Raw genomic sequence first — 27,546 nt, 5'->3', positions numbered from 1 at the left:
GTCAGTAACGTTATGTGTCAACTTTTGTTGTTGTCCGTTATGTTATAGGTAATTCTCCATTGTCAACCTCTCTATAGTTCCTGTTCGGCTCAGTAAAAAACACTGAGGTACTCGGGGATATGGAGGGGTGGAGAGTTCTAAATTGAAATATTCAGTGCCTTTGTTTCTGCTAAGCCGTCCATATCCCAAGAGTACTCCAGTGCCCCCTATGGATTCAAAGAAAAGGATTTACCTGGTAAGTACCAAAATCCTATTTTCAGGGTTGTGTGGTACAAACACCCTGTGATATACATCCAATGCTTAATGTGTTTGTTATATCTATTATTATCACGTATAGCTATACTGAGTATTACTTTGTATTGCTAGTCCAGTGCAGTTTATGGTACATAATTTTTGCATGGTACACTTGTACCATGCAGAAATTATGTACCGTATGTGTGTGTGTGTGTGCATGTAGCTGCTGCATGGTTGCCTTATTGCAGGGTATTTCACTCGGCGTGCTATTCCTATATTACTATACCTGAGGGGTCCAAGTGTTTCAGTTTTTTCTCTGCAAATAATATAGGATTGTTTCACAAAATATACTAATGGGGTATTTTTACTTGTGATTTATAGTCGCCATATATTTTATATCTATTGAACTCCTGGTCTGTGCCTTCTTAGGCTCCTTCTGAGAGTTCTCGTTGGGTATAGTGCTGCTAGATTTTGTACCGGGTTGCCCATTACTGTGCACATAGTTATGTCTGCTGTACTTGGCAACGACGTTGGGGCCTCTCACACAGTGCGTGGTTGTGAGGCCGCGGACGTAATGGAGGATAACTTAGCAGCTGAAAGTTCGGGTTCAGGGGGTTCCTTGCCCCAAGCACTACCGACCCACTGAGGGTTATTACAAGACCCACCTTGGGCTACATTCTCCACATTGTTAAACACGCTTGTGACTAAATTGATGCCCCCTGTGGGACCACCTGTGCCACTACCAGTTTATGGTCCCCGCTGTGGGCGGATCACCTTTCCACTCTGTTACAGCATTTGAACCGATCCATGTCTAAATTTAAGGGTCACACTCGCCTGCAAAAGACTAAGTCGTCTTCTAAAAGGGCTATTACCTCCTCCCAACCCACGGCTTTGACCAACACGTCCTCTGAGGAGGACGGTGCATATACTAACCCCTCTGACGCTGATGTTTCAGATGGGGAGGAAAAGTCATCCGTGGATACCTCGGATTTGATTGAGGCGATATGGCTCATTCTTCAAGTGTCTGATTCTGAGCCTGAAACAGTTTCCAAGAAACCGGATAGGTTTAAGCGTAGAAGTGGTTAAACAAGTTTTACCCTACTCTAAACACCTGGTGGACATACGTCAGGAATCCTGGGAAAATCCGGGAACTAAATTCACACCGAATAAGAGACTGTTGGCTCGCTATCCTCTCTCTGCGGAGGTGTGTAAAAAAAAAAAAAAAAAAAAAAAAAAAAAATTGGGAAACTCCTCCGCCTGTAGATTCTCATGTGGCGCGTATGGTTGTTTCCTCTGCTCTGCCAGTAACTACCGTCACCTCTCTGAAGGAACCGACGGATCGTCGTGTGGAGGGCTATTTAAAAGCGATTTATACCCTTTTGGGGGCTGTGCAAAGGCCAACTATTGCAGCGACTTGGGCTGCTGAAGCTATTGAGGCATGGGCTCAGGAGCTCGAGGCGAAACTGCTTTCCGATGCATCTGAGCATGCTCGACAATGTCTCATATATTGCCACGGCTTCTCCGTACCTTAAGGAGGCGGCCTCCGATGCCGGGGTGCTCGCGGCCAAGGCTCCTACTGCATTCGTTTTGGCCAGACGTATCCTTTGGTTGAGATCCTGGTCGGTGGATTTGGATTCCAAGAATATCCCTGGAGGTGCTTCCTTTCAAGGGAGGCATTCTCTTTGGAGAAGACCTCAATAAGATTGTGGCCGATCTGGCTACTGCTAAAACAGCCTACCCTACCTAGTACGGCTCCTTCCGCACAGAAGGCTAATAGTACTTTCCCTCGGCCCTTTTGTACTCCAGGTAAAACAAAAGGTCAGGTGTATCCAAAGCAAGCTCGTGCTTCCAGGCCTGCCAAGCCCAGACCGAAGCGTGCCTGGGCCGCCCGTCAGCCAGCTTCCAAAACTGACAAGTCGGCCGCATGATGAGGCGGGCCTCCCTCTGGGGGATCCCAGGGTTGGGGGGCTGACTTCTAGGTTTTACCCAGGAATAGTTAAAGACCACTTCGGATACCTGGGTGAGGGAAGTCGTTGCTCGAGGTTACGCCGTACCCTTGAAGAATCGTCCCCCTCATCGATTTTGCCCGACAGATTTGCCTCTGGATCCGGCAAAAGCAAACACGTTGCACTCTGTGGTACATTCCCTCCTGTCCACAGGAGTGGTGGTACAGGTGCTTCTGGCTCAGATGGGCAAGGGGTTCTATTCACCGCGGTTTCTAGTCCCGAAACCGAACGGGTCCTCGCGGCCCATTCTCAATCTGAAGTCCTTGAACAAGCATGTGTGGATCTCCAAGTTCCGTATGAAAATGCTGCTCTCTATTCTAGCCATGGAGCTTGGGGACTATATGGTCTCCCTGGACATACAGGATGCCTACCTACCGCAATAGGGATATGTATCTCATCAGCAGTACCTGCGGTTTGCGGTGGGCAACCTTCATTACCAATTTCGGGTGTTACTCTTTGGTTTGACAATGGTTCTGCGAGTTTTCACCAAAGTAATGGCGGTCATGACGGCTACACTCTGCCGTCAAGGGGTCAGGATACTACCATAGACTATTTGTTGATCCTGGCGAGTTCCCCAGAAATTCACCTGTGTCATCTCGATCTGACGGTCCAGTGCATGACAGCCCACAGGTGGCTGATCAACTGGAAGAAATCCTCCCTGGTTCCAGCTCGGATCATGGTACACCTGGGAGCATTGTTGGACACTCTCCTGAGACGAGAACAATCGCTGGTTGTGAAAGTCCTGAAACTTCAGGACAAGATCCGATGCTTCCTTTCCCGTCCAAGTGTTTATTCATTCGGTGATGCAAGTGTTAGGTCTCATGGTGTCGGCTTTCGTCATGGTGGAGTATGCTCAATTCCATTCTCTCCCTCTACAGAAGTTGATTCTGTCCAAGTGGGATGGCCTGCCTCACCGGATTAGATCTCCTTGTCTCCGGAGGTCCGCCTATCGTTGAGCTGGTGGCTTCAGGACCAACGATTTGAGCAGGGGTTGTCCCTTCTGGATATCCAACTGGGTCCTGCTGACGACGGATGCCAGTCTGAGAGGTTGGGGCGCGGTATTGGATCAACACTCTCTCTCCAGGGTCGGTGGGCCGAGGAGGAGTCCCTACTCCCGATAAACATTCTGGAACTGCGGGTAGTGTTCAATGCGTTGACAATGGCCCAGCATCTCATACAGAACAGACCTGTTCAAGTACAATCAGACAATGCCACCACGGTGGCGTTCATCAATCATCAAGGCGGCACTCGAAGCCGCATGGCAATGAGGGAAGTATCAAGGATTCTTCAGTGGGCAGAACGCCATCTGCCGGCCATATCAGCAGTGTTCATTCCGGGCACTCTGAACTGGGAGGCGTACTATCTCAGTCGTCAGGACGTGCACGCCGGAGAATGGAGCCTACATCCAGAGCTGTTTTCAACTTCTCGTGGACAACTGGGGCCTCCCAGATGTGGACCCGATAGCGTTTCGACACAATCACAAGGTTTCTGTCTTCGGAACAAGGACAAGGGATCCTCAAGCAGCGTTTGCGGATGCTCTGTCAATCCCGTGGAACTTTTCAGTTGCCAAATGTGTTCCCTCCGATGTCGCTCCTGCCCAGAGTGTTACGGAAGTTCAAGCAAGGAGAAGGAAACCTTCTAGTCGCTCCAGCGTGGCCCAGACGGCACTGGTTTCCCGATCTACAGGGCCTCTCGTTGGATCGCCCCTTCTACTTCCACAACGACCAGACCTCCTCGTTCAGGGCCCTTGTGTTTATCAGGATATGGCCCGTCTGGCTTTGACGGCATGGCTCTTGAAGCTTCCGTCCTGAGGGCTAAGGGTTTTTCTGAAGTGGTCATTCAAACTATGTTGAAGGCCCGTAAGCCGGCTTCTGCTCAGATATACCATAGGTCTGGAATGCTTACTTTACTTGGTGTGCGTCTCAAAATCATGACTTTTTAAGCTTTGTACGGCCAAACTATTGGCCTTTCTACAAGGCCTGGACTTGGGCATGCATCTGGTGTCCCTCAAGGAGCATATCTCTGCGTTGTTTGATTTCAGAGAAAGATCACTACCATACCTGATGTCCATACATTCACTCAGGGTGTGTTGAGGATTCAGCCTCATTATGTACCACCTGTGGCACCTTGATCTGTCTGTGGTCTTGGAGGCCTTAGAGCAGGCATGTCCAAACTGTGGCCCTCCAGCTGTTGTGAAACTACATATCCCAGCATGCCCTGACACAGTTTTGCTGTCAGAATGCTGAAGCTGTGTCGGGGCATGCTGGGATGTGTAGTTTCTCAACAGCTGGAGGGCCACAGTTTGGACATGCCTACCTTAGAGTCTCCGTTTTGAGCCTCTTACCTCTGCTGACCTTAAGGGGCTTTCTCCTAAGGTGTTTGCTGGCTATTGCCTCAGCTAGAAGGGTATCCTATAAGGTTGGTCTTCAGTATGCCGGCGGTCGGGCTCCCGGCGACCAGCATACCGGCGCCGGGAGCCCGACCGCCGGCATACCGACACTTATTCTCCCTCGTGGGGGTCCACGACCCCCCTGGAGGGAGAATAAAATAGTGTGGCGCGTCGAGCCCGCAAGGGGCTCATTTGCGCTCGCCACACTGTCGGTAAGCCGGCGGTCGGGCTCCCGGCGCCGGTATGCTGGTCGCTGGGAGCCCGGCCGCCGGCAAATCGTAGTGAACCCATCCTATAAGTCTCCCTATTTGATTTTTTACCGTGACCGGGCGGTGCTTCGAATATGCCCAGTTTATTTACTCAAGGTGATGTCTTCCTTCCACCTTTAACCAGGAGATTGTAGTTCCGGCCTTTATTTCTCCTGAGTGGTCTTCCAAAGAGCGATCTTTGAATGTGGTACGGGCTCTCCTTATCTATGTGAAGAGAACTTCCTACATTGGGAAATCCGATTTCTCTTTTTGCATTTGATTTTCACAAACGTGGCTGGCCTGCTTCCAAGCAGACTCTGGCCAGATGGATTAGAATGGTGATTGCACATGCTTATGTACAGGCTGGTCGTCCGGTTCCTGCTACCATCAAAGCCCATTCTACTCTGTCGGTTGGACCACCTTGGGCGGCTCACCGTGGTGCGACCCTTGAACAATTGTGCAAGGCGGCTACGTGGTCCTCTGGGAACACGTTCATTAGGTCTATGCCTTTTGATACTGCTGCTTCCCAGGATGCTTCCTTTGGACGCCGGGTTCTTGTGCCCGCTCTAGTGCGTCCCCTCCCATAAGGAACTGCTTTAGGACATCCCCGATGTCAATCCTTGTGGAGCACAGTGTACCTTGGATGCTCATGTGGCCAGATTGGTCAAGTCGACCACCCTGCTTATTACTGATGTTGTGTCTTTATGGGATTCAGCTGATAAAAAGTTGGACTAATTCCTCCATACAAGATTTACTAATGCAGGTGCAGCTAACCGTCCTGCATTTGCTTTGGGCTGGATGTCTTTATACATCGGTAATTGTGCAGATGGTCTAACGGATGGCCTCCAATCTGGGATACAGTGCTCAGATTTACTCTCCTTGGTGGATTATATTGGAGAAGCTAGCACTTAGCTGGGTGAGACGGCTATAGAGTCGGGTGCATTTGGTGACGAAATCTCTGCAGCCTCAGTGGCGGCTAGGCGTGGCTTCGCTAGTGTAGAGCAGATAATGACAAACTTTTAGAGTCTCTCAACTTTACGGGAGACATCCTCTTTGGACCTGAATTGGATAAAATTGTGACTAACCTGGCAATGGTGGGTGGTCTGCTTTTACTATTCGGACATCTGGCTAACCTCCATTTCCAACTCATAGGTGTCAGTGTCAACTGGAATTGCTCCGTCGCTGGAACAGGTCACATCTCCATCTCAGGTCCAGCTGTATTTCACTGTCGAGGGGAACTCACCTGTCACTCCTGTGGTGGCTTGAGTCATCCCATCTCACAATGTGCCGTCCCATTCCGTATCCAGTACTGGGTCATTCTGACTACGGCAGTCTCCTCCTACGAGGCTGGTGGGCGGTCACGAGCAACCACTCCTTCCAGGGTCATTGGTCAGCTCAAGAGGTGACTATCAATCAAGGTCCTGGAGCGCCGAGCAATATACAGAGCACTTTTCCAAGCGGGCCCTCTTCTTGGTAAGCCTGTCCGGATACAGATGGACAACGCAACAGCGGTCGCTTATATCAACCATCAAGGAGTTGGGCCACCGTGAAAGAGGGGTCACATCCTCCATTGGGCAGAATGCTCCTTACAGGCTGTCTATTTACATCCCTGAAATACAGAATTGGGAGGCGGACTTCCTGAGTCGACAAGATGTCCATTCCGGAGAATGGCCACTTCACCCAGAAGTGTAGCTCCTCTGCCCTTCTCGAAGGTTTGTTTCCGCCGCTTGCTCTCCTACCACGTGTACACAGACGCCTGAAGCAGGAGCTGGTCATGGCCATCCTCATCGCGGCCTGGATTGGTCAAGACTGACTTGGTACACGGATCTTTGCAGCCTCTCCATTCAGCCTCCATTTCGCCTGCCTCTTCGTCCGGACCACCCTTCTCAGGGCCCTTGCCTTCACCCTGACCTGCCCGGCTTTGATGGGGGGGCTGAGGTCGTTCTTAAGAGCTTGCGGGTTCTCGGACCTACTCATTGACACTATGCTCTCAGCCAGAAAACAGTCTTCGGCCCGCATCTATCAGAGTGTGGTGGTGGTGGTACTTTCAGTGGTGCTCGGATCGTCTCTTTAATACCTTGAGATATCGAGTTTCCAGGGTTTTGGCTTTTCTTCAAGCCGGTTTGGACTTGGGACTTCGGCTTGCCTCCCTAAAAGTGCATGTGTCTGCTCTTTCGGTTCTCTTTCAACGAAAGGTGGCCAATTATTCGGCTATTCGCCCTTTTCTGCAGGGAGTACTAAGTTTACAACCTCCTTTTGTCCCCCCTGTTAATCCATGGGACTTGTCTTTGGTCCCCCGGATGCTTCACCGGGCTCAATTTGAACCCTTGGGTTCTGTGGAGCTTACTTGGAAGACTGCCTTCCTGTTGGCCATTGCTTCGGTGCACCAGGTTTCCGACTTGGGCACCCTGTCTCACAGATCTCCTTTCCTAGTTTTCCACTCAGATCGGGTGGAACTACGTACTAGAATGGATGATCTTCCTAAAGTTGTCTCCAGGTTCCACATTTATTGAGATTGTGATTCCGTCCTTACTACCCAACACATCAGACGTTCCGGAGGAGTCCTTGGTCACTCTGGATGTTGTACGGGCTCTCCGTACCTATGTTGCCAGAACGGTTTCCTTCTGCAAATCTGACTCCCTTTTCGTTCTTTATTATGTCCGAAAGTGTGGCTGGCCTGCTTCTAAAACTTTGGCCCGTTGGATCCGCTTTGCCATTAGACAATCTTATCTGCTGGCTGAGCGGCCTTTTCCAGCATCTGTCAGCTCATTCCACTTGGCTTGTTGGCCCTTCTTGGGCAGTACACCATGGCGCTTCTGCTGAGCAGCTTTGCAGGGCAGCTACGTGGTCTTCCACAAACACTTTCATCAAATTCTATCAGTTCGACACCTTCGCCTCGACTGATGCGTCCTCTGCGCGTTGTCCTCAGTGCAGCTCGGGAGCGTTCCCGCCCGTAAAGGGACAGCTTTGGGACCTCCCACAATCCCAGTGTCCACCTAGACTGATGGGATTTTGGTCTTACTTGTAAAATCCTTTTTTCCGAAGCAGTGGTGGACACTGGTCGCCCGCCCTCACGCTCCGTTGCTGAGGGGTCCATTCTGCTGGCACTCCGTGCCATGGCTCTCTTCACCGGGGTAGTATCTGTCGGTCCTTTTTTTTTTTTCTTTTTTTTTTCTTTCTCTGGTCTTTGTTCTTGAGGCTTGTTAAGATACAAACCGGCTTCCCATGGGCAAGTGGGGTATGGGGAGGAGGAACCTCTGCTGCACTCTGTAGGAGTTTAAGTCCTTAGTACCCGCAGTGCTCCTACACCATACCCCACAATCCCAGTGTCCACCACGGCCTCCGAAAAAAGGATTTTACTGTTAAACTTTTTTTTTTTGACTGTTGCAGACTGCCAGCTCCATACATACTATGCTGGTCAGGCTTGCTTGAACCCCGTGTCTGTGTATGTGTGTATGTCCTCTGTCAGCAATGAGAAAAAGGTTGTGTGTGCTATGTCACACCAGATTTTCCCCCTCTCCTGCAGATTCTATCATGTGTGAACAATGCAGTTAGCCCTCAAACTAGTGGGGCTTCTGGGGGTGAATTGCAAGAGCCGCATTCGCTCTGTTAAATGAAAACTGATGGCTGACATATCTAATGAGTTAACTACTGCAAGACAAGAAAGGCAGCAGTTAAAACAGTCTATGGCTGCTCTGAAAAAAACCCAGTGCAGATAGCAGACTTGTTTCCCTTCTCTGTAATCCTTTACCCCAACAAAGGGGGTTACCCGATATCTTCTCGGATTCTGAGGAGGAGGTACCAGAGGGGGAGGAGCTAGAATCAAATGCTGAGTTAGATGATTTCTTTTTCATCCACTAGGGGTCACTGGAGTACTCTTGGGATATGGACGGCGTAGCAGAAACAAAGGCACTGAATATTTAAATTTAGAACTCTCCACCCCTCCATATCCCAGAGTACCTCAGTGTTTTTTCTGTGCTCAAAGCACTAACATCGGCTTGTGGGAGTTCCCACACTTTGTGGAAGATTTTATTAATTTTTCATTTTTACTTTTCATCGTCTCTAGTTTCAGCACGACAAGGCCAGAGCTTGTTTGGTCCTAAATTTGATATTCAGCCATTACCGCATCCAGTATCAAAACGGAAATTCTTGTGCCGGCGTTTAATCCCTTTAGACTTGTCTTTTCAAGGCGGTGGTACAAAAACAGTCACGCCTTGTAACGACAGGACGCTACAGTCAACAAGCCAGTGGCTTGACGACCTCTTAGGCCATCTCCATTTTCCAATTGTGGAAGCGCGTCTTTACACGTTACATTTGCGGGGTTTCCAGACATCAACTCATGGATGTCTCCGCTATTTACAGATTAAAGGACAAGACTGCCTCTGTCGAACGTTTTGGCAGGTTGTCATTTAGTCTCTGCTGGTTTCAGCTGTTTTTATTTCCAGGCATAGTACACCAACAGAGTCAGGGTTACTTATTCCCCTCTGTTTGGGGTAACAAAACCAGACAGCTCCGTCGCAGTCTCAATCAGCAAGTCACTTACTGCAGTTTGAAAATGGATTTTCTGCGGTTAGTATTTGCATATTTGGAGCCACAAAATTGCATAATTGCACTTGATCTTCACAATGCGTATTTACCCATTCCGGTTTGGTCACCGCATCACAGGTTCTAGCGTTTGCAAAACGCCACAACCATTAACCATTTCAGGTTCTACCATTTGGCTTCTTGTCAACGCCTCGGGTATTTACCAAAGTGATGTTGGTGAGGATAGCTCATCTCAGAGCCCTGCCAGTGACAATCGTTCCATACTTAGACGATCTGCTCATAAGAACTCTGTCTCAACAGAGTTCCTCTTACTTGCGCTACTAATGTATACTACGGTGGCAGGTCAAGTTCAAAAACAATCGCATCTAATTCCGTCTGAACGACGTCAATTCCTAGGTAAGATTATAAATACGGTAAATCACAGACATTTACCTACTACACCAGCAAGAACAAATATACCATCTAGTAATTAGTGCAAAAGCCACGCACACTAGCGGTACATTGGTGTATTCGCCTGTTAGGAATAATGATGTGTTTTCAAAGCGCTTTAGTTCGCCGGGCTTCACTCGCGTTTCCCACAGGGGGGCGAGGGTGTATATACTCTGGACGAGAGTCTCAGAGGTTCAGGAGTTGTAGTTAAAAAAGATCAGCGACAGGGGTTCTAAAGCGGATCACGACAGATTGCTGTCGATAAATGTCCTGGAACTCCGTGCAATTTACAATGCACTACATGCTTCGCTTTCAGTCTGACCAAGTGCAGTCGGACAACGCAACGGGAGTTGCATACACAACAACCAGGGAGGACCAAGAAGCCGCATGGCCATGCGGCAGGTAGCTCGAATCCTCAATTGCCCAGAACACCATTATGTGATGTCGACGGGGTTCATTCCGCGAGTGGACATCTGTTAGACAGATGATCTCACCCGTCGGGATTTATATCCTGAAAACTGGGCATTAAATCCAGAGGTGTTTCATATGTGAATCCACAGGTGGGGTTACCCTCAGGTATACATGAGGGCATCTCGCCACAATTACAAACGCTCAGTATGTGTACAGAACGACAGATCACAAGGGCAGTGGCGGTGGAGGTTCTCACATTCGTGTGGTCATACAGCCTCGTGTATCTGGCTCCACCATTTTCCGCTGCTCTCTCCGTTGCTAAAACGGATCATAAGACAGTTCGTCACAGTCATACTAGTGATATCTCATGGGTTTCGGAGAGCTTGCTTCTCGAATCTCCAAGGAATACTTGCACACGATCTTGGCCCGCTCATAATACGTCCAACCTGTTACAACAGGGACCGTTCTTTTACCCCTATTTACCTATGTACCGTGGCTGCGGTTGACGGGGTGGGGGGGTTCAGACCGCCCTCTTAAGAAAAGAAATAGGGCATTACAGTATCGGTTATACCAACCATGTTACGAGCTAGGAAGCTGCTTACGGCAGCTCATTATTACAAAATTTGGTGTGCCTATATAGGTGGGTGTGAAGCTCGGAAGTTTCCGACATCATCTTTCAAGTTACCCGTATTCTGTTATTTTACAGACGGGGTGGGATGGAGAACTGCGTTTATCTGCACTGAGGGTGCAGGTATCTGTGTGGTCAAGTTATTTTCAAAGACGTTTGACTCTATTGCGTCGGTACACACCTTTTCTACAAGGTGTCATCAAATACAGCCTCCATTTATCCCACCTACAGCGCCATGCGACTTGAGGCTGGGTTCAGATTTCTTACAGTTTTCATATTTTGAACCCTTACAACAAATGGGGATTAAGTTTCTCACTTGGAAAACGTTTTCTTCTAGCCTTAGCTTCGGCAAGTGTTTTGTTTTCATATTTGGGTGCCTTGTATTCCAAGCCACCGTATTTGAGTTTTCTCATGACAAAGCAGAACTTCGGACGAATTCCGATTTCTTATTCTTCACATCAATAAACAAATAGTGGTTCCTGTGTTGACAGCACATTCTAGAATTCTGAATGTGGTACACGCATTACGCGTCTATATGTCCCGAACGTCTACAGTACGTAATACGGATACGTTGTTTGTTCTCTATGATGCGGCCAACTGGGGTTAGCCAGTTTCTCAGCAGACATTATCCAGTTGGATAAAAATGAATACAAGTCAGGCTTACTTTAAGGCTAAGTTACAGTCGCCTTCGTCAGTAATAGCTCATTCCACAGGTTCTGTGGGAATGTCAGGACCAGCTGGTCGTGGAGCGTCTACGACGCGGCTACATAGCCTTCAGTGCACACGTTTGTGCGCGTTTACACGTTATTAAACGGTTGCGGCATCAGCATCTAGCTTTGGCTGCCTACTGTTACAAGTGTCAAACAGCTCTCCCGCCCACGAGGGAAGCTTTGGTACGTCCCAAGAGTACTCCAGTGACCCCTAGTGGATGAAAAAGAAAATAGGATTTTGGTACTTACCAGGTAAATCCTTTTCTTTGAATCCATAGGGGGCACTTGACGCCCACCCAGAGCAGTTTTACCTGGGTTGTTTTTTAAGCTCAGAGGAGCTTAGGGTAACACATTTTACCTGGTTTGTATTAAGCTCAGAGGAGCTTATGGTAACACATTTTCACCGATTGGTTCAAATTATAAAGGTCTATCGGTTATGGTGTCAACTGTTTAGTTGACAGTAACGTTATGGGTCAACTTTGTTGTTGTCCGTTATGTTATAGGAATTCTCCATTGTCAACCTCTCTATAGTAGTTCGCTCAGTAAAAACACTGAGGTCGTACACTGAGGTACTCTGGGATATGGAGGGGTGGAGAGTTCTAAATTTAAATATTCAGTGCCTTTGTTTCTGCTACGCCGTCCATATCCCAAGAGTACTCCAGTGCCCCCTATGGATTCAAAGAAAAGGATTTACCTGGTAAGTACCAAAATCCTATTTTTTCTGCTGCAAAGGGTGTAGACTCACTTATTGCAGTAAGAGATTTTAAATATTCCTAGTACTGCAGCAATCCTTTTTCCCTGCACAGAAAAAGGTGCAGGTCACATTTCCTGACTCAAAGGAGCTGGATATCCTTTTCAGGGAGCCATGGGCCTCTCCTGATATAAAAAAAATTAAAAAATCTGTGTCCAAAAGGTGGCTAGCCACCTTCCCATTTGCCCAGGAGTGGCGTAAGGTATTGGAAACTTCCCCGGCGGTGGACACATCTGCATCACGCCTGTCTAAAAAGCTAGTTCTGTCGGTTCCAGGGGCTGCAGCCTTAAAGGAACCTGCAGATTTTTAAAGTTGCTTCTATTTTCCCTATTTGTTTCAGCAGGGGCATCCCAAAGGCCTGTTATTGCATGATGTTGGGTGACGCATGCAATACACACTTGGGCTGGTAACATTCAGGAGGGCCTAGCTGACTTAGTACTGCTGGTTCAGCATATTCAGGAGTCTGCATGCTGCACACCATTAAAGGAATCTGTTGTATTAATGCATGTACTTCTACCATGGCGGTATCTGCACGCAGAGCGTTGTAGTTATGCCAGTGGGTAGCTGACTTTAAGTCTGAGAGTGTGGAAGCCCTACTCTTAACAGGTGATTGGCTGTTCGGAGGTGAATTGGATACCTGGATTTCGAAGGCGACCGCTGGAAAGTCAACGTTCCTTCCCTCTGTTGCTCCGCCTCCTAGACGCTCTTACACGGGACCTTCTCGGATAGCGCGATGCCTCCAATGCGGCACGAGGTTCCAGAGGGAAGTCTTGCAAGCCGGCTACCACAGGATCTCATCACCAGTGTGTCTGCTCTAGCTCCTCCATACCCTCAGCATGACTGTGTTCCTCCACTCCAGGGGGACCTCAGGGTGGGAGCTCGTTGGAGATTCTTCAGCTCCATCTGGAACCGCTCCTGCCAGCTGATCTCCCATGGCTACAAGCTGAAATTTGAAAGTCTACCACCTCGCAGGTTTTTCAAGTCAGGTTTACCAGCTTTAGAAACCGTGCGCTCCACGTTGCAGGAGGCCATTCAAAAGTTAACCATGACCCAGTTCTTTGTTTCTGTGCCACCTCAACAACAAGGTTGCATACATATTAGCCTTTTTTTGGTACCAAAACTGGACGGTTCAAGTCAAACCCATATCTGTGGGTTTTCTGGTTCAAAATGGAGTCTCAGAGCAGTGATCTCGGGTCTGGAAGAAGGGGGAGTTCTTGGTCTCCCTGGACATAAAGGAATCCTACCTCCATGTCCCAATATGGCTGCCTCATCAGATGTACCTCAGGTTTGCTCTGATGGAGGCACACTACCAGTTCCAGGCGCTGCCCTTCGGCTTATCCACAGCCCCAAGGGTTTTCACCAAGGTTATGGCAGAAATGTTTCGACTCAGGATTCAGGAGGTGAACATTGTCCCCTACCTAGCTGATCTAATAAAAGCAACATCAAGGGAAATCCTGCTGGACAGCATCTCCTGCACGACATCCCTGTTGCACCACGGTTGGGTTCTGAACTTAATCCCACCTGTAGCCAACCCAACGCCCCCAGTTCCTCGGAATGATCCTGGACACTGTGGCTCGGTTTTCCTCCCTGCAGACAAGGCGGAAGCTCTTCAGGAGTTGGTTTGAGCGGTTCTCCAACCACGCAAGATCTCGGTACATCTGTCTTTCAAGGCCATATCGTTTGACAGGTTTCATGCACGGACCTTCCAGCTGGACCTCGTGAAGAAGTGGTCAGGTTCGCATCTGCAGATGCACAAAGTCCTTTATCTGTCCCCACAGGCCAGGTTCTCTCTTCTGTGGAGGTTACAGCCCGCCAACCTCTTGGCGGGGGAAGAGCTTCGGGATCCAGGATTGGATTCTCGTGACCATGGATGCCAGCCTTCGGGGCTGGGGCACTGTTACCCAAGGGGCACAGTTTCAGGGCAGGTGGTTGGAACTCCAGGCCTGCCTTCCGATAAACATACTTGAACTCAGAGCGATATACAATTCTCTCCTGCACGGAGCTCAGCTGCTCCGAGGTCAAGCCATTTAAGTACAGTCTGACAATGCTACGGCGGTTGCATACATCTGTCGACAGGGAGGAACAAAGAGCAGTATCCAAGATTCTCCTTTTTGGGTCGAAAGGACTGCAAGGGTGGTGTCGGTGATTTTCATTCCAGGAGTGGACTACTGGGAGGCGGACTTCCTAAGCCGCCACAACCTCTACCGAGGAGAGTGGGGTCTGCATCCACAGGTGTTCCGGATGTTAACATGTTAACAGATCTGTGGGGACGTCCCCAGAATGATCTGATGGCCTCTTGGCTCAACAAGCTTCCGTGCTGTTGTTCCAGGGCGAGGGACCCTCTAGCAGCGGCAGTGGACGCGCTGACAGCACCATGAGGTTACCAGCTGGTGTACCTATTTCCTCCGATTCCCTTATTCCTTGGATCCTAAAAATCCAAAGAGAAGGAATTTAGGCAATTCTCATTGCTCCCGACTGGCCTTGAAGGTTCTGATACGCGGATCTTCTGGCCATGGCAAGGGCTGTTCGTCTACCCTCACGGCGGCTTTGTTTGACGGCATGGTGGTTGAATGGAACATTCTAGCTATGGAGGGTATTCCGGATAAGGTCATTACCACCGTAGTTCAAGCCAGGAAGCCAGTCATGTCGAAGCATTACCACCATATCTGGAAACGTTACGTCTCCTGGTGTGAGTGCCGAGAATGTCCAGCTGTGGAACTCAGTCTGGGGTGCTTTTTACGTTTCCTACAAGCTGGCGTGGATATGGGTCTACAGCTGGGCTCCAAGGTTCAGATCTCGGCCTTGTCCATCTTCCAGAAGAAATTAGCTGCTCTGCCTGAGGTAGACGTTCCTGCAGGGTGTTCTGCATATTCAACCTCCCTTTGTGCCGCCTACGGCTCCTTGGGATCTCAACGTGGTTCTGACATTCCTCCAATCCTCTTAGTTTGAACATCTTCTGTTAGTGGAAGACGGTGATGCTCTTAGCCTTGGCTTCAGCCAGGCAGGTTTCAGAGCTGGGTGCTTTGTCCTGTAGGAGTCCCTACCTGGTCTTTCATGCGGACAGGGCAGAGCTCGGGACTCGACAGTTCTTTCCGAAGGTGGTCTCTGTGATCCACCTGTATCGGTCTATTGTGGTTCCGGCAGCTTCTGCCACGGCCTCTCTTCCGGAGTCCTTTGTCGTGCGAGCCTTGAGGGTTTACGTCAAGAGGACTCGACAGTCTGAAAATCGGATTCCTTGTTTGTCCTCTATGATGCTCGCAAGAAAGGTCTTCCTGCTTCCAAACAATCTGTTTGATTAGGTTTACTATTCAACAGGCCTATGCTTCTGCAGCCTTATCTGTTCCTAGGTCTATAAAGTCCCATACTACCAGGTCTTTAGGTTTTTCCTGGGCTGCTGTCCATGGTGTCTCAGCTCTGCAACTATGCCGAGCTGCTACCTGGTCAGGGACAAACACATTTGTCAAGTTCTACAGGTTTGATACCCTGGGCACAGAGGATGTCCAGTTTGGACGTACAGTGTTGCAGGTGTCTCGACACGTTCCGGCCCGTTCTGGGAGCTTTGGGACGTCCCAATCGTATTAAGTTATCCCAGTATCCCTTATGGATGATAGAGAATAGAGGATTTTAATTACCTACCGGTAAATCCTTTTCTTGTAGTCCATGAGGGATACTGGGTGCCCGCCTCTGTGCTTCACTTCCTGCAAGTTATAGTTCTGTGAAGTAGTTACGTTACAGCTGTTGCTGTTTTTTTTCTAGTTCACTAGTGGTTGCTAGTTTTGTTGCTGTGTGCTGGTTCGTTGCTTTCACAACTCATGTCTTATGTTCCTCCTCAAGTATGTCTTCTCCTTCGGGCACAGTTTTCCTATACTGAGGTGTGCGGGAGGGCATAGAGGGGAGGAGCCAGCACACCATGTTGAAGAAATTTAAAGTGCACCGGCTCCTTTGGACCCAATCGTAATTAAGCGTTCCCAATATCCCTTATGGACTATGAGAAGGCTTTACGGTAGGTAATTAAAATCCTCTTTGTTGATGGGACATGATTGACAAATCTAATGGTTAAAATGAGCAATTAATCTGCTGCTTATTTTCTCCAATGTTTCATCCTGGCTAGTCTTCTGATACTGTGAAGGTTTTTCATTTCCCAGCTAGAGTTGTGACTTACGGGCAGATGCATTAAGCCAGTCAGCTCCTGTAATTTTTCAAATCCATTATGACTGGCTGGTGCGTTATCCCCATCCACTTATCACTGCTTTATCAGTTCTTTATCCCTTCTCCAGGCTTAATACATCTGCCCCAAAGTTCGGGATATCACCGTTTGCTGTAAGCATTGAAAACACTTTTAAGACCGGTTTGTGTAAAACGTATATCAATAGTATGTTTGTGAATGCGTACATAGGATTAAAACTAGAAAGTCTTCAAAATTGGTTTGGTAATGTAGGCCTGAAATCCTTTGGTTATAGGTGCCACTTTCTTACATCCTTGTTCCAGTCGTCATTCAACTGTTTTTACTAATGAAGGGATATTAGTGGAAATGACATTGCAAGGTGTTAATGTTTTGCAGATACCTGTAATCCTCTACCATGGAGATCAACGAGAGCGCCGTCAGTTGGCCCAAAAAATACATAAACGTGCTGGAGATTTGCAGATTTACCCTGTGGTCATTACTTCCTTTGAGATCGCAATGAGAGATCGTCCTGTTTTACAGGTACTATAATGTATGACTACTTTGCTGTAACAGTGGTGTTTCAGATGGTATCAATTATAATAATTATATTAAATGTTTTTCTTCACAGCATAGATCCTGGAAATACATGATTTTAGATGAAGGGCATAGGATAAAAAATATGAACTGCCGGTTAGTGAGAGAACTGAAGCAGTTCAAGTCGGACAACAAGTTGCTTCTTACAGGGACACCCCTACAGAACAACCTGGCAGAACTGTGGTCTCTTCTGCATTTTCTACTACCTGATGTATTTGATGATCTTAAAAGGTAACACATAAGGGTTGAGGTTGTTTTTTTTTTTTGTTTTTTTTATTGTACAGTTAAGTGATCAACCGCTTTAGAACATTTTTCGTTATGTAACTTAATGTAAACATGGATAAGTGATCACCTTATTTTCATGGAGTGCCATAAAATCCGTACTCGTCTCATAGCAAGCTGCTCCAAAATGGTTATCTGCAACCAATGAGAACTGCTCATGCTATTTAGCCATTCAGTGTAATGCTTCGGCGTGTCACTTTGTACTATTCCGACGATGCCGTAAACATGGTTTCTCTTCCCACCTTTTAGCTTTGAGTCTTGGTTTGACATAGCTGGCATATCGCAGAATGCTGAAGACATTGTTGCCAATGAACGCGAACAGAACATTCTACATATGTTGCACCAGGTAAAGGCTGAAGTCATAAATGTTAATGCATTCTCCTATAATCTGGTATTCCCTTTGTGAGGCTTACATCTATAATCTCATCAGTAGCAATGATCAAAATTCTTTTCATTATAGATCTTAACACCCTTTCTGTTGAGAAGATTGAAAAGTGATGTGACACTGGAGGTTCCTCCGAAGCGTGAAGTTGTCGTTTATGCACCTTTGACAAATAAACAAGAGACTTTCTACACAGCTATAGTAAACCGGACAATTCAGCAAATGCTGAAGCAGGATAAGGTATGAGATTTATCAGTTGTTCTGCTTTAAGTAGTAGTTTTTCTTAGTTGCCGATCTTAAATATAACTCTCTTCAGTCCCCAGATCTAATAGTTTGCTCTAACGGAAGAGGGAAGAGAAAAAGTCGCAAAGTGGTTAATTACAATGAGCAGGTTGAGGACACTCCAGATGAGATAGAGAAGCTCATTAATGCCATGCTTCAGCAGCAAGAAGTGAAACAGGAAAGGTATTATCTCTTTAAATGTAGATTGCCTCTACTGGTAGTTGTTGAGCACACTGACATGTTACTTTCTTCTCCCAGACCAAAGGTAGAGGATGTCCTTCCAGTAGATGCAGAAATAAATCTAAAAATGAGTAACGTTATGATGCTGCTGAGAAAATGTTGTAATCATCCTTATTTGATAGAATATCCTCTGGATCCATTTACTCAGGAGTTTAAGGTATGTTGACTGCGTAGAAAATGTTTTACCCAGATTTGCAACATACAGTAGCAGCTCACAAATTCTATTGTCCCTTCAAAGGGAACACAGGCTGAAATATGGCTAAACGGCTCATTTTTAATTGTAACACGTTTCTATGTACATAGAATACATTTGCACCACTGAGTACATGGATAAATAAAGCGGTCTTTCAAAGCATTTAAATCTAATGGAAAGGAGGAGTCTTTAAGTATTACAAGGAATGTAATAAAAAATGCAAAAAAGCAATAAGAGCAGCTAAAATGGAAAATAAAAAGCAAATGGCTATAGAGCGTAAAGCCAATCCTAAAAAGTTTTTTTTAAATACCTAAACGTAAAAAGGTTAAAAGAGAATATAGGTCCATTAAAAGATGAATTTAGAGAATTGATAAATGATGACGAAATAAAAGCGGAAATACTGAACAAATTTTTATCATCAGTATTCACCAGAGAAGAACTGATGGTGGGAATAGAGCATAACAATTGTGACAGTAATGATTCATGGTTAGATGGGATCTCATCACTTGCGGTTACAAGCTCGATTTTCATGAACAACCACCCCAGCGTTTTTTACCGTGGGTTTACCAGTTTCCGACAACAGAGGAGTTGCAGCGGTCCAGAAGCTTCTATCTGCAAAGGTGGTGATTCCTGTTTCCTCTCATCATCGGAAACGGGGCTATTACTCAAGCCTGTTTCTTGTACCGAAGCCGGACGGCTCGGTCAGGCCAATCCTGAACTTAAAGGATCTCAATCCGTATTTGAGAGTGTTCAAGTTCATGATGGAGTCCCTCCAGTCTGTTATTGTAGGTTTGGAGAAAAACGAGTTTCTGGCATCCTTAGACATCAAGGATGCATACTTGCATGTTCCCATTTGGCCTCCTCATCAGGCTTTTCTCCAGTTCGCGATACAGGACGCTCATTTCCAGTTCCAGCCCTTCCTTCCATTCGGTCTCTCTTCTGCTCCCAGAGTGTTCACAAAGGTCATGGCGGTCATGATGGCCCTACTTCGGAAGCAGGGTGTGACGATTGTTCCCTATCTGGACGATCTGCTAATAAAGGCAAGCTCGGCAGAACTTTTGCTTCAGAATATCCGGTTGACGCAGGACCTTCTGTTTCAGCACGGGTGGATCCTGAATTTCCCGAAGTCTCACTTATGCCCCTCGCAACGATTGCGGTTTCTGAGGATGATTATCGACACGGTCCGTCAGAGGGTTTTCCTTCCTCAGGACAAGATCCTGTCTCTACAGACACTGGTAAGGTCGGTACTTTGACACCGTCGGGTGTCAGTGTATCTGTGCATTCGCCTTCTGGGAAAGATGGTAGCAGCGTTCGAAGCTCTTCCGTACGGTCGCTTCCACTCTCGACCTTTTCAGCTGTGTCTTCTAAATCAGTGGTCAGGATCTCATCTGTTCCTTCATCAGCGGGTGGCGCTATCTCCAAAGGCACGGTCGTCGCTTCTCTGGTGGCTCCAGTCGGCACATCTGTTGGAAGGAAGGCGGTTCGGAGTATGGGATTGGACTCTCCTCACTACGGACGCCAGTCTGCGAGGCTTGGGGGCAGTGACTCTGGAACATCGGTTTCAGGGGTGCTGGTCAATCCACGAGTCCGCTCTCCCCATAAACATTCTCGAACTAAGGGCGGTGTACAATGCCCTACTTCAGGCACATCACCTACTGGGCGGTCGAGCGGTCAGAGTTCAGTCCGACAATGCCACGACGGTGTACATCAACCGCCAGGGCGGCACTCGCGGCGATGAGGGAGGTCACCAACATCCTCCTCTGGGCGGAGGGGTATGCTCTCTCCTTCTCGGCGATATTCATTCCAGGAGTGGACAACTGGGAAGCCGATTATCTCAGCCGTCAGGACATGCACCCGGGAGAGTGGTCACTCCATCCCCAGGTGTTTTGGCAACTGGTCCGCCGGTGGTGAAAACCACAGATCGACCTCATGGCGTCCCGCCTGAACCATCAGTTGCCTCTTTATTACTCTCAGACGAGGGACCCGGTGGCGGCGGGCTTGGATGCCCTCAGGGCTCCTTGGAATTTCCGGTTCATTTACCGCTTTCCTCCTTTCCCGCTGTTGGCACGGGTTCTGCAACACATCAAGAGAGAAAACGCTCTGGTCCTCCTGGTGGCTCCGGATTGGCCACGCAGGGTTTGGTACTCCACCCTACACCTGTTGTCAGTAGCCGAGCCTTGACCCCTGCCACTGCAGGACAATCTACAACAGGGTCCTTTTCTTTATCCAGACTTACGCAGGCTACGTTTGATGGCGTGGCTGTTGAGAGAGCCATCTTGAAAAGGAAGTGGGATTCCTCGCACGGTTATACCTACTATGCTTCGGGCTAGAAAGTCAGTCACATCTTCTCACTACTACCGCATTTGGAAGGCTTATGTAGCCTGGTGTGAACGTCGAATTTTCTCCTTCAGTGTTTCGCTTAACCCGCCTTCTCAGTTTTTTTTTTTTGCAGGCAGGTTTCTCGGCAGGCTTAAGACTGGGTTCACTAAAGGTGCAGGTCTCTGCTCTTTCGGTTTTCTTCCAGAAAAAGTTAGCCTTGCTGCCGGAAGTTCAGACTTTATTTCAGGGGGTTCTTCGAATACAGCCTCCCTTCCTTCTCCTGGCTCTCGCTTCATCCAGACGGGTGTCGGAACTTGGGGCTCTCTATTGTCGCACTCCTTACCTGGTGTTTCATGCGGATAGGGCCGAGCTTCGTACTCGCATGTCTTTTCTACCTAAGGTGGTGTCTGATTTTCACATCAGCCGCTTGTGATTCCAGCACTCTGTGAACTCTCCGGAATCGAGATCGTTGGACGTTGTCAGGGCGCTCAAGATCTATGTGGATAGGACTTCAACTATTCGGAAGTCGGACTCCTTATTTGTTCTATACGATGCTGCTCGCCCTGGTTGGCCGGCTTCTAAGCAGACTTTGTCCCGATGGATTCGACTGACCATCAGACAAGCTTATTTGGCAGCTTCTCTGGAACCTCTGTCCTCAATTTCAACGCACTCTACGCGCTCGGTGGGACCTTCGTGGGCGGCTGCCCGTGGGGTCTCCATGACTACTTTGTCGGGCCGACATACGCTTGTCAGATTCTACAGGTTTGACACTTTTGCGGCCTCTGCATCGCAGTTTGGCCGATCGGTTCTACAGGACCCTCAGCGCTCTCCCACCTGTTTTGGGAGCTCTGGGACGTCCCCATTGTAACTGCACTCCAGTAGCCCCTAGTGGATGAAGAAGAAATCAGGATTTTGATACTTACCGATAAATCCCTTTCTCCGATTCCACAGGGGCCACTGGACGCCCACCCAGCGCTGTTTCCTACTTTTTCACTTAACGGTTTGCAGATCACTGTCTACTTGTTTGGTTCAGGTTAACCTTTTTTGTTAGGTTATGTTCCAGGTTTGTTTCCTGTTATCTTAGTTTACATGGCGGCGTTATCCTCCTCCTCCCTTAAAGTTTGTTTATTCCAGCTCTCCTCAGGCACAGTTTTACGTAGACTGGCTTGGAGGGGGGACATAGTAGGGAGGAGCTAGCCACAGTGTTAAAATTTTAAAGTGCCAGCTCCCAATTACTGCCTACTATTTCCCCATTGTAACTGCGCTCCAGTGGCCCCTGTGGAATCGGAGAAAGGGATTTATCTGTAAGTACCAAAATCCTGATTTCTCTGACGTCCTAGTGGATGCTGGGAACTCCGTAAGGACCATGGGGAATAGCGGCTCCGCAGGAGACTGGGCACAAAAAGAAAAGCTTTAGGACTACCTGGTGTGCACTGGCTCCTCCCCCTATGACCCTCCTCCAAGCCTCAGTTAGATTTTTGTGCCCGACCGAGCTGGGTGCAATCTAGGAGGCTCTCCTGAGCTTCTTAGGAAAAGTTAGTTTTAGGTTTTTTATTTTCAGTGAGACCTGCTGGCAACAGGATCACTGCATCGAGGGACTAAGGGGAGAAGAAGCGAACCTGCCTGCTTGCAGCCAGCTTGGGCTTCTTAGGCTACTGGACACCATTAGCTCCAGAGGGACCGAACACAGGCCCAGCCTCGGAGTCCGGTCCCAGAGCCGCGCCGCCGGCCCCCTTACAGAGCCAGAAGCAAGAAGAGGTCCGGGAAAATCGGCGGCAGAAGACATCCGTCTTCACCAAGGTAGCGCACAGCACTGCAGCTGTGCGCCATTGCTCCTCATGCACCACACGCTCCGGTCACTGATGGGTGCTGGGGGGGGGGGGGGGCGCCCTGAGCAGCAATATAAACACCTTGGCTGGCTAAATTACATCACATATAACCCCCAGGGCTATATGGATGTATATTAACCCCTGCCAGATTCCTGAAAAAAGCGGGAGAAAAGTCCGGCGAGAAGGGGGCGGAGCCTATCTCCTCAGCACACAGGCGCCATTTTCCCTCACAGCTCCGCTGGAAGGACGTCTCCCTGACTCTCCCCTGCAGTCCTGCACTACAGAAAAGGGTAAAACAAGAGGGGGGGGGGGCACTAATTAGGCGCAGTATAATATACACAGCAGCTATAAAGGGAAAAACACTCTGGTGTTATCCCAACATATATATAGCGCTCTGGTGTGTGCTGGCATACTCTCCCTCTGTCTCCCCAAAGGGCTAGTGGGGTCCTGTCCTCTATCAGAGCATTCCCTGTGTGTGTGCTGTGTGTCGGTACGACTGTGTCGATATGTATGAAGAGGAAAATGTGGAGGCGGAGCAATTGCCTGTAATGGTGATGTCACCCCCTAGGGAGTCGACACCTGAGTGGATGAGCTTATGGAAGGATTTACGTGAAAGTGTCAGCTCTTTACAAAAGACGGTTGATGACATGAGACAGCCGGCTACTCAGCTGGTGCCTGTCCAGGCGTCTCAAAGACCATCGGGGGCTCTAAAACGCCCGCTACCTCAGATGGCAGATACAGACGCCGACACGGATACTGACTCCAGTGTCGACAATGAAGAGACGAATGTGACTTCCAGTAGGGCCACACGTTACATGATTGAGGCAATGAAAAATGTTTTACACATTTCTGATAGTACAAGTACCACTAAAAAGGGTATTATGTTTGGTGAGAAAAAACTACCTGTAGTTTTTCCTGCATCTGAGGAATTAAATGAAGTGTGTGATGAAGCGTGGGTTTCTCCCGATAAAAAACTGATAATTCCTAAAAAGTTATTGGCATCATACCCCTTCCCGCCAGAGGATAGGGCACGTTGGGAAACACCTCCTAGGGTGGATAAAGCGCTCACACGCTTGTCAAAACAGGTGGCACTACCGTCTCCGGATACGGCCGCCCTTAAGGAACCTGCTGACAGAAAGCAGGAGAATATCCTAAAATGTATATACACTCACACGGGTGTTATACTGCGACCAGCAATCGCCTCAGCCTGGATGTGCAGTGCTGGGGTGGCTTGGTCGGATTCCCTGACTGAAAATATTGATACCCTGGATAGGGACAGTATATTACTGACTATAGAGCATTTAAAAGATGCATTTTTATATATGCGTGATGCACAGAGGGATATTTGCCGACTGGCATCAAGAGTAAGTGCGCTGTCCATATCTGCCAGAAGAGGGTTATGGACGCGGCAGTGGTCAGGTGATGCTGATTCCAAAAGGCATATGGAAGTATTGCCTTATAAAGGGGAGGAGTTATTTGGGGTAGGTCTATCGGACCTGGTATCCACGGCAACTGCTGGGAAATCTACATTTTTACCCCACGTAGCCTCTCAACATAAAAAGACGCCGTATTATCAGGCGCAGTCCTTTCGGCCCCATAAGGGCAAGCGGGCGAAAGGCTCCTCATTTCTGCCCCGTGGCAGAGGGAGAGGAAAAAGGCTGCAGCAAACAGCCAGTTCCCAGAAACAGAAGCCCTCTCCCGCTTCTGCCAAGTCCTCCGCATGACGCTGGGGCTCTACAAGCGGACTCAGGCACGGTGGGGGCCCGTCTCAAGAATTTCAGCGCGCAGTGGGCTCACTCACAAGTGGACCCCTGGATCCTTCAGGTGGTATCTCAGGGGTACAAATTGGAATTCGAGACGTCTCCCCCTCGCCGTTTCCTAAAGTCTGCCTTACCGACGTCTCCCTCCGACAGGGAGGCGGTATTGGAAGCCATTCACAAGCTGTATTCACAGCAGGTGATAATCAAGGTACCCCTCCTGCAACAGGGAAAGGGGTATTATTCCACGCTGTTTGTGGTACCGAAGCCGGATGGCTCGGTGAGACCTATTTTAAATCTAAAATCTTTGAACACTTACATACAGAGGTTCAAATTCAAGATGGAGTCACTCAGAGCGGTGATCGCGAACCTGGAAGAAGGGGATTATATGGTGTCTCTGGACATCAAGGATGCTTACCTCCATGTCCCAATTTACCCTTCTCACCAAGGGTACCTCAGGTTTGTGGTACAGAACTGCCACTATCAGTTTCAGACGCTGCCGTTTGGATTGTCCACGGCGCCCCGGGTCTTTACCAAAGTAATGGCCGAAATGATGATACTCCTTCGAAGGAAGGGAGTTTTAATTATCCCTTACTTGGACGATCTCCTGATAAGGGCAAGGAACAGTTGGTAGTCGGAGTAGCACTATCTCAAGTAGTGCTGCGGCAGCACGGTTGGATTCTCAATATCCCAAAATCGCAGCTGATCCCGACGACACGTCTTCTGTTCCTAGGGATGATCCTGGACACAGTCCAGAAAAAGGGGTTTCTCCCGGAAGAGAAAGCCAGAGAGTTGTCCGAGCTAGTCAGAAACCTCCTAAAACCAGGCCAAGTATCAGTGCACCAATGCACAAGGGTCCTGGGAAAAATGGTAGCTTCCTACGAAGCAATCCCATTTGGCAGATTCCACGCAAGAACATTCCAGTGGGACCTGCTGGACAAATGGTCCGGATCGCATCTTCAGATGCATCAGCGAATAACCCTGTCCCCAAGGACAAGGGTGTCTCTCCTGTGGTGGTTGCAGAGTGCTCATCTTCTAGAGGGCCGCAGATTCGGCATTCAGGACTGGGTTCTGGTGACCACGGATGCCAGCCTGCAAGGCTGGGGAGCAGTCACACAGGGAAGAAACTTCCAGGGCTTGTGGTCAAGCCTGGAGACATCACTTCACATAAATATCCTGGAGTTAAGAGCCATTTACAATGCTCTAAGCCAAGCAAGACCTCTGCTTCAAGGTCAGCCGGTGCTGATCCAGTCGGACAACATCACGGCAGTCGCCCACGTAAACAGACAGGGCGGCACAAGAAGCAGGAGGGCAATGGCAGAAGCTGCAAGGATTCTTCGCTGGGCGGAAAATCATGTGATAGCACTGTCGGCAGTGTTCATTCCGGGAGAGGACAACTGGGAAGCAGACTTCCTCAGCAGGCACGACCTCCACCCGGGAGAGTGGGGACTTCACCCAGAAGTCTTCCACATGATGATAAACCGTTGGGAAAAACCAAAGGTGGACATGATGGCGTCCCGCCTCAACAAAAAACTGGACAGGTATTGCGCCAGGTCAAGGGACCCTCAAGCAATAGCTGTGGACGCTCTGGTAACACCGTGGGTGTACCAGTCAGTGTATGTGTTCCCTCCTCTGCCTCTCATACCCAAGGTGCTGAGAATTATACGGCGGGGAGGAGTAAGATCTATTCTCGTGGCTCCTGATTGGCCAAGAAGGACTTGGTACCTGGAACTTCAAGAGATGCTCACAGAGGACCCGTGGCCTCTACCTCCGAGAAGGGACCTGCTGCAGCAGGGACCCTGTCTGTTCCAAGACTTACCGCGGCTGCTTTTGACGGCATGGCGGTTGAACGCAGGATCCTAAAGGAAAAAGGCATTCCAGACGAAGTCATCCCTACTTTGATAAAAGTCAGAAAGGATGTAACCGCAAAGCATTATCACCGCATCTGGCGGAAATATGTTGCGTGATGCGAGGCCAAGAAGGCCCCGACGGAGGAATTTCAATTGGGTCGATTCCTGCATTTCCTGCAAGCAGGAGTGTCTATGGGCCTAAAATTAGGATCCATTAAGGTCCAGATTTCGGCCCTGTCGATTTTCTTTCAGAGAGAACTGGCTTCAGTGCCTGAAGTCCAGACGTTTGTTAAGGGAGTGCTACATATACAGCCTCCTTTTGTGCCTCCAGTGGCACCCTGGGATCTGAATGTTTTGGATTTCCTAAAATCACATTGGTTTGAACCACTCAACACTGTGGAATTAAAATATCTCACATGGAAAGTGGTCATGTTGTTGGCCCTGGCTTCAGCCAGGCGTGTGTCCGAATTGGCGGCTTTATCCTGTAAAAGCCCTTACCTGATTTTTTCATACGGACAGGGCAGAATTGAGGACTTGTCCTCAATTTCTCCCAAAGGTGGTTTCAGCGTTTCATCTGAACCAGCCTATTGTGGTACCTGCGGCTACTAAGGACTTGGAGGACTCCAAGTTGCTGGACGTTGTCAGGGCCCTGAAAATATGTTTCCAGGACGGCTGGAGTCAGAAAATCTGACTCGCTATTTCTCCTATACGCACCCAACAAGCTGGGTGCTCCTGCTTCTAAGCAGACTATTGCTCGCTGGATTTGTAGTACAATTCAGCTTGCGCATTCTGTGGCAGGCCTGCCACAGCCAAAATCTGTAAAAGCCCACTCCACAAGGAAGGTGGGCTCATCTTGGGCGGCTGCCCGAGGGGTCTCGGCTTTACAACTCTGCCGAGCTGCTACTTGGTCAGGGTCAAATACTTTTGTAAAGTTTTACAAATTTGACTCTCTGGCTGAGGAGGACCTGGAGTTTTCTCACTCGGTGCTGCAGAGTTATCCGCACTCTCCCGCCCGCTTGGGAGCTTTGGTATAATCCCCATGGTCCTTACGGAGTTCCCAGCATCCACTAGGACGTCCGAGGAAAATAAGAATTTACTTACCGATAATTCTATTTCTCGTAGTCCGTAGTGGATGCTGGGCGCCCATCCCAGGTGCGGATTGTCTGCAATACTTGTACATAGTTATTGTTAACAAATCGGGTTATTGTTGTGAGCCATCTATCCAGAGGCTCCTCTGTTATCATGCTGTTAACTGGGTTCATATCACAAGTTGTACGGTGTGGCTGGTATGAGTCTTACCCG

The 27,546-nt window shown here is 48.6% G+C and overlaps 1 protein-coding gene across 1 annotated transcript in view; it reads left to right on the top strand.

Moving 5' to 3' along the window:
• The window catches only part of HELLS (helicase, lymphoid specific), a 270,907-nt gene that overhangs the window by 64,305 nt on the left and 179,056 nt on the right, over positions 1 to 27,546 (top strand). Inside the window, exons 10-15 of the mRNA XM_063961560.1 lie at positions 16,913 to 17,056; positions 17,145 to 17,341; positions 17,642 to 17,738; positions 17,853 to 18,014; positions 18,091 to 18,239; positions 18,315 to 18,453. Coding sequence (XP_063817630.1) covers positions 16,913 to 17,056; positions 17,145 to 17,341; positions 17,642 to 17,738; positions 17,853 to 18,014; positions 18,091 to 18,239; positions 18,315 to 18,453 — 888 coding nt within the window. The remainder of the gene's footprint in view (positions 1 to 16,912; positions 17,057 to 17,144; positions 17,342 to 17,641; positions 17,739 to 17,852; positions 18,015 to 18,090; positions 18,240 to 18,314; positions 18,454 to 27,546) is intronic.

Source organism: Pseudophryne corroboree, chromosome 3 (genome assembly GCF_028390025.1).
Source record: "Pseudophryne corroboree isolate aPseCor3 chromosome 3, aPseCor3.hap2, whole genome shotgun sequence".
Classification (NCBI taxonomy): domain Eukaryota; kingdom Metazoa; phylum Chordata; class Amphibia; order Anura; family Myobatrachidae; genus Pseudophryne; species Pseudophryne corroboree.
Note: the sequence above shows the minus strand (reverse complement) of the source record. Positions and strands in the feature narration are given on the sequence as shown.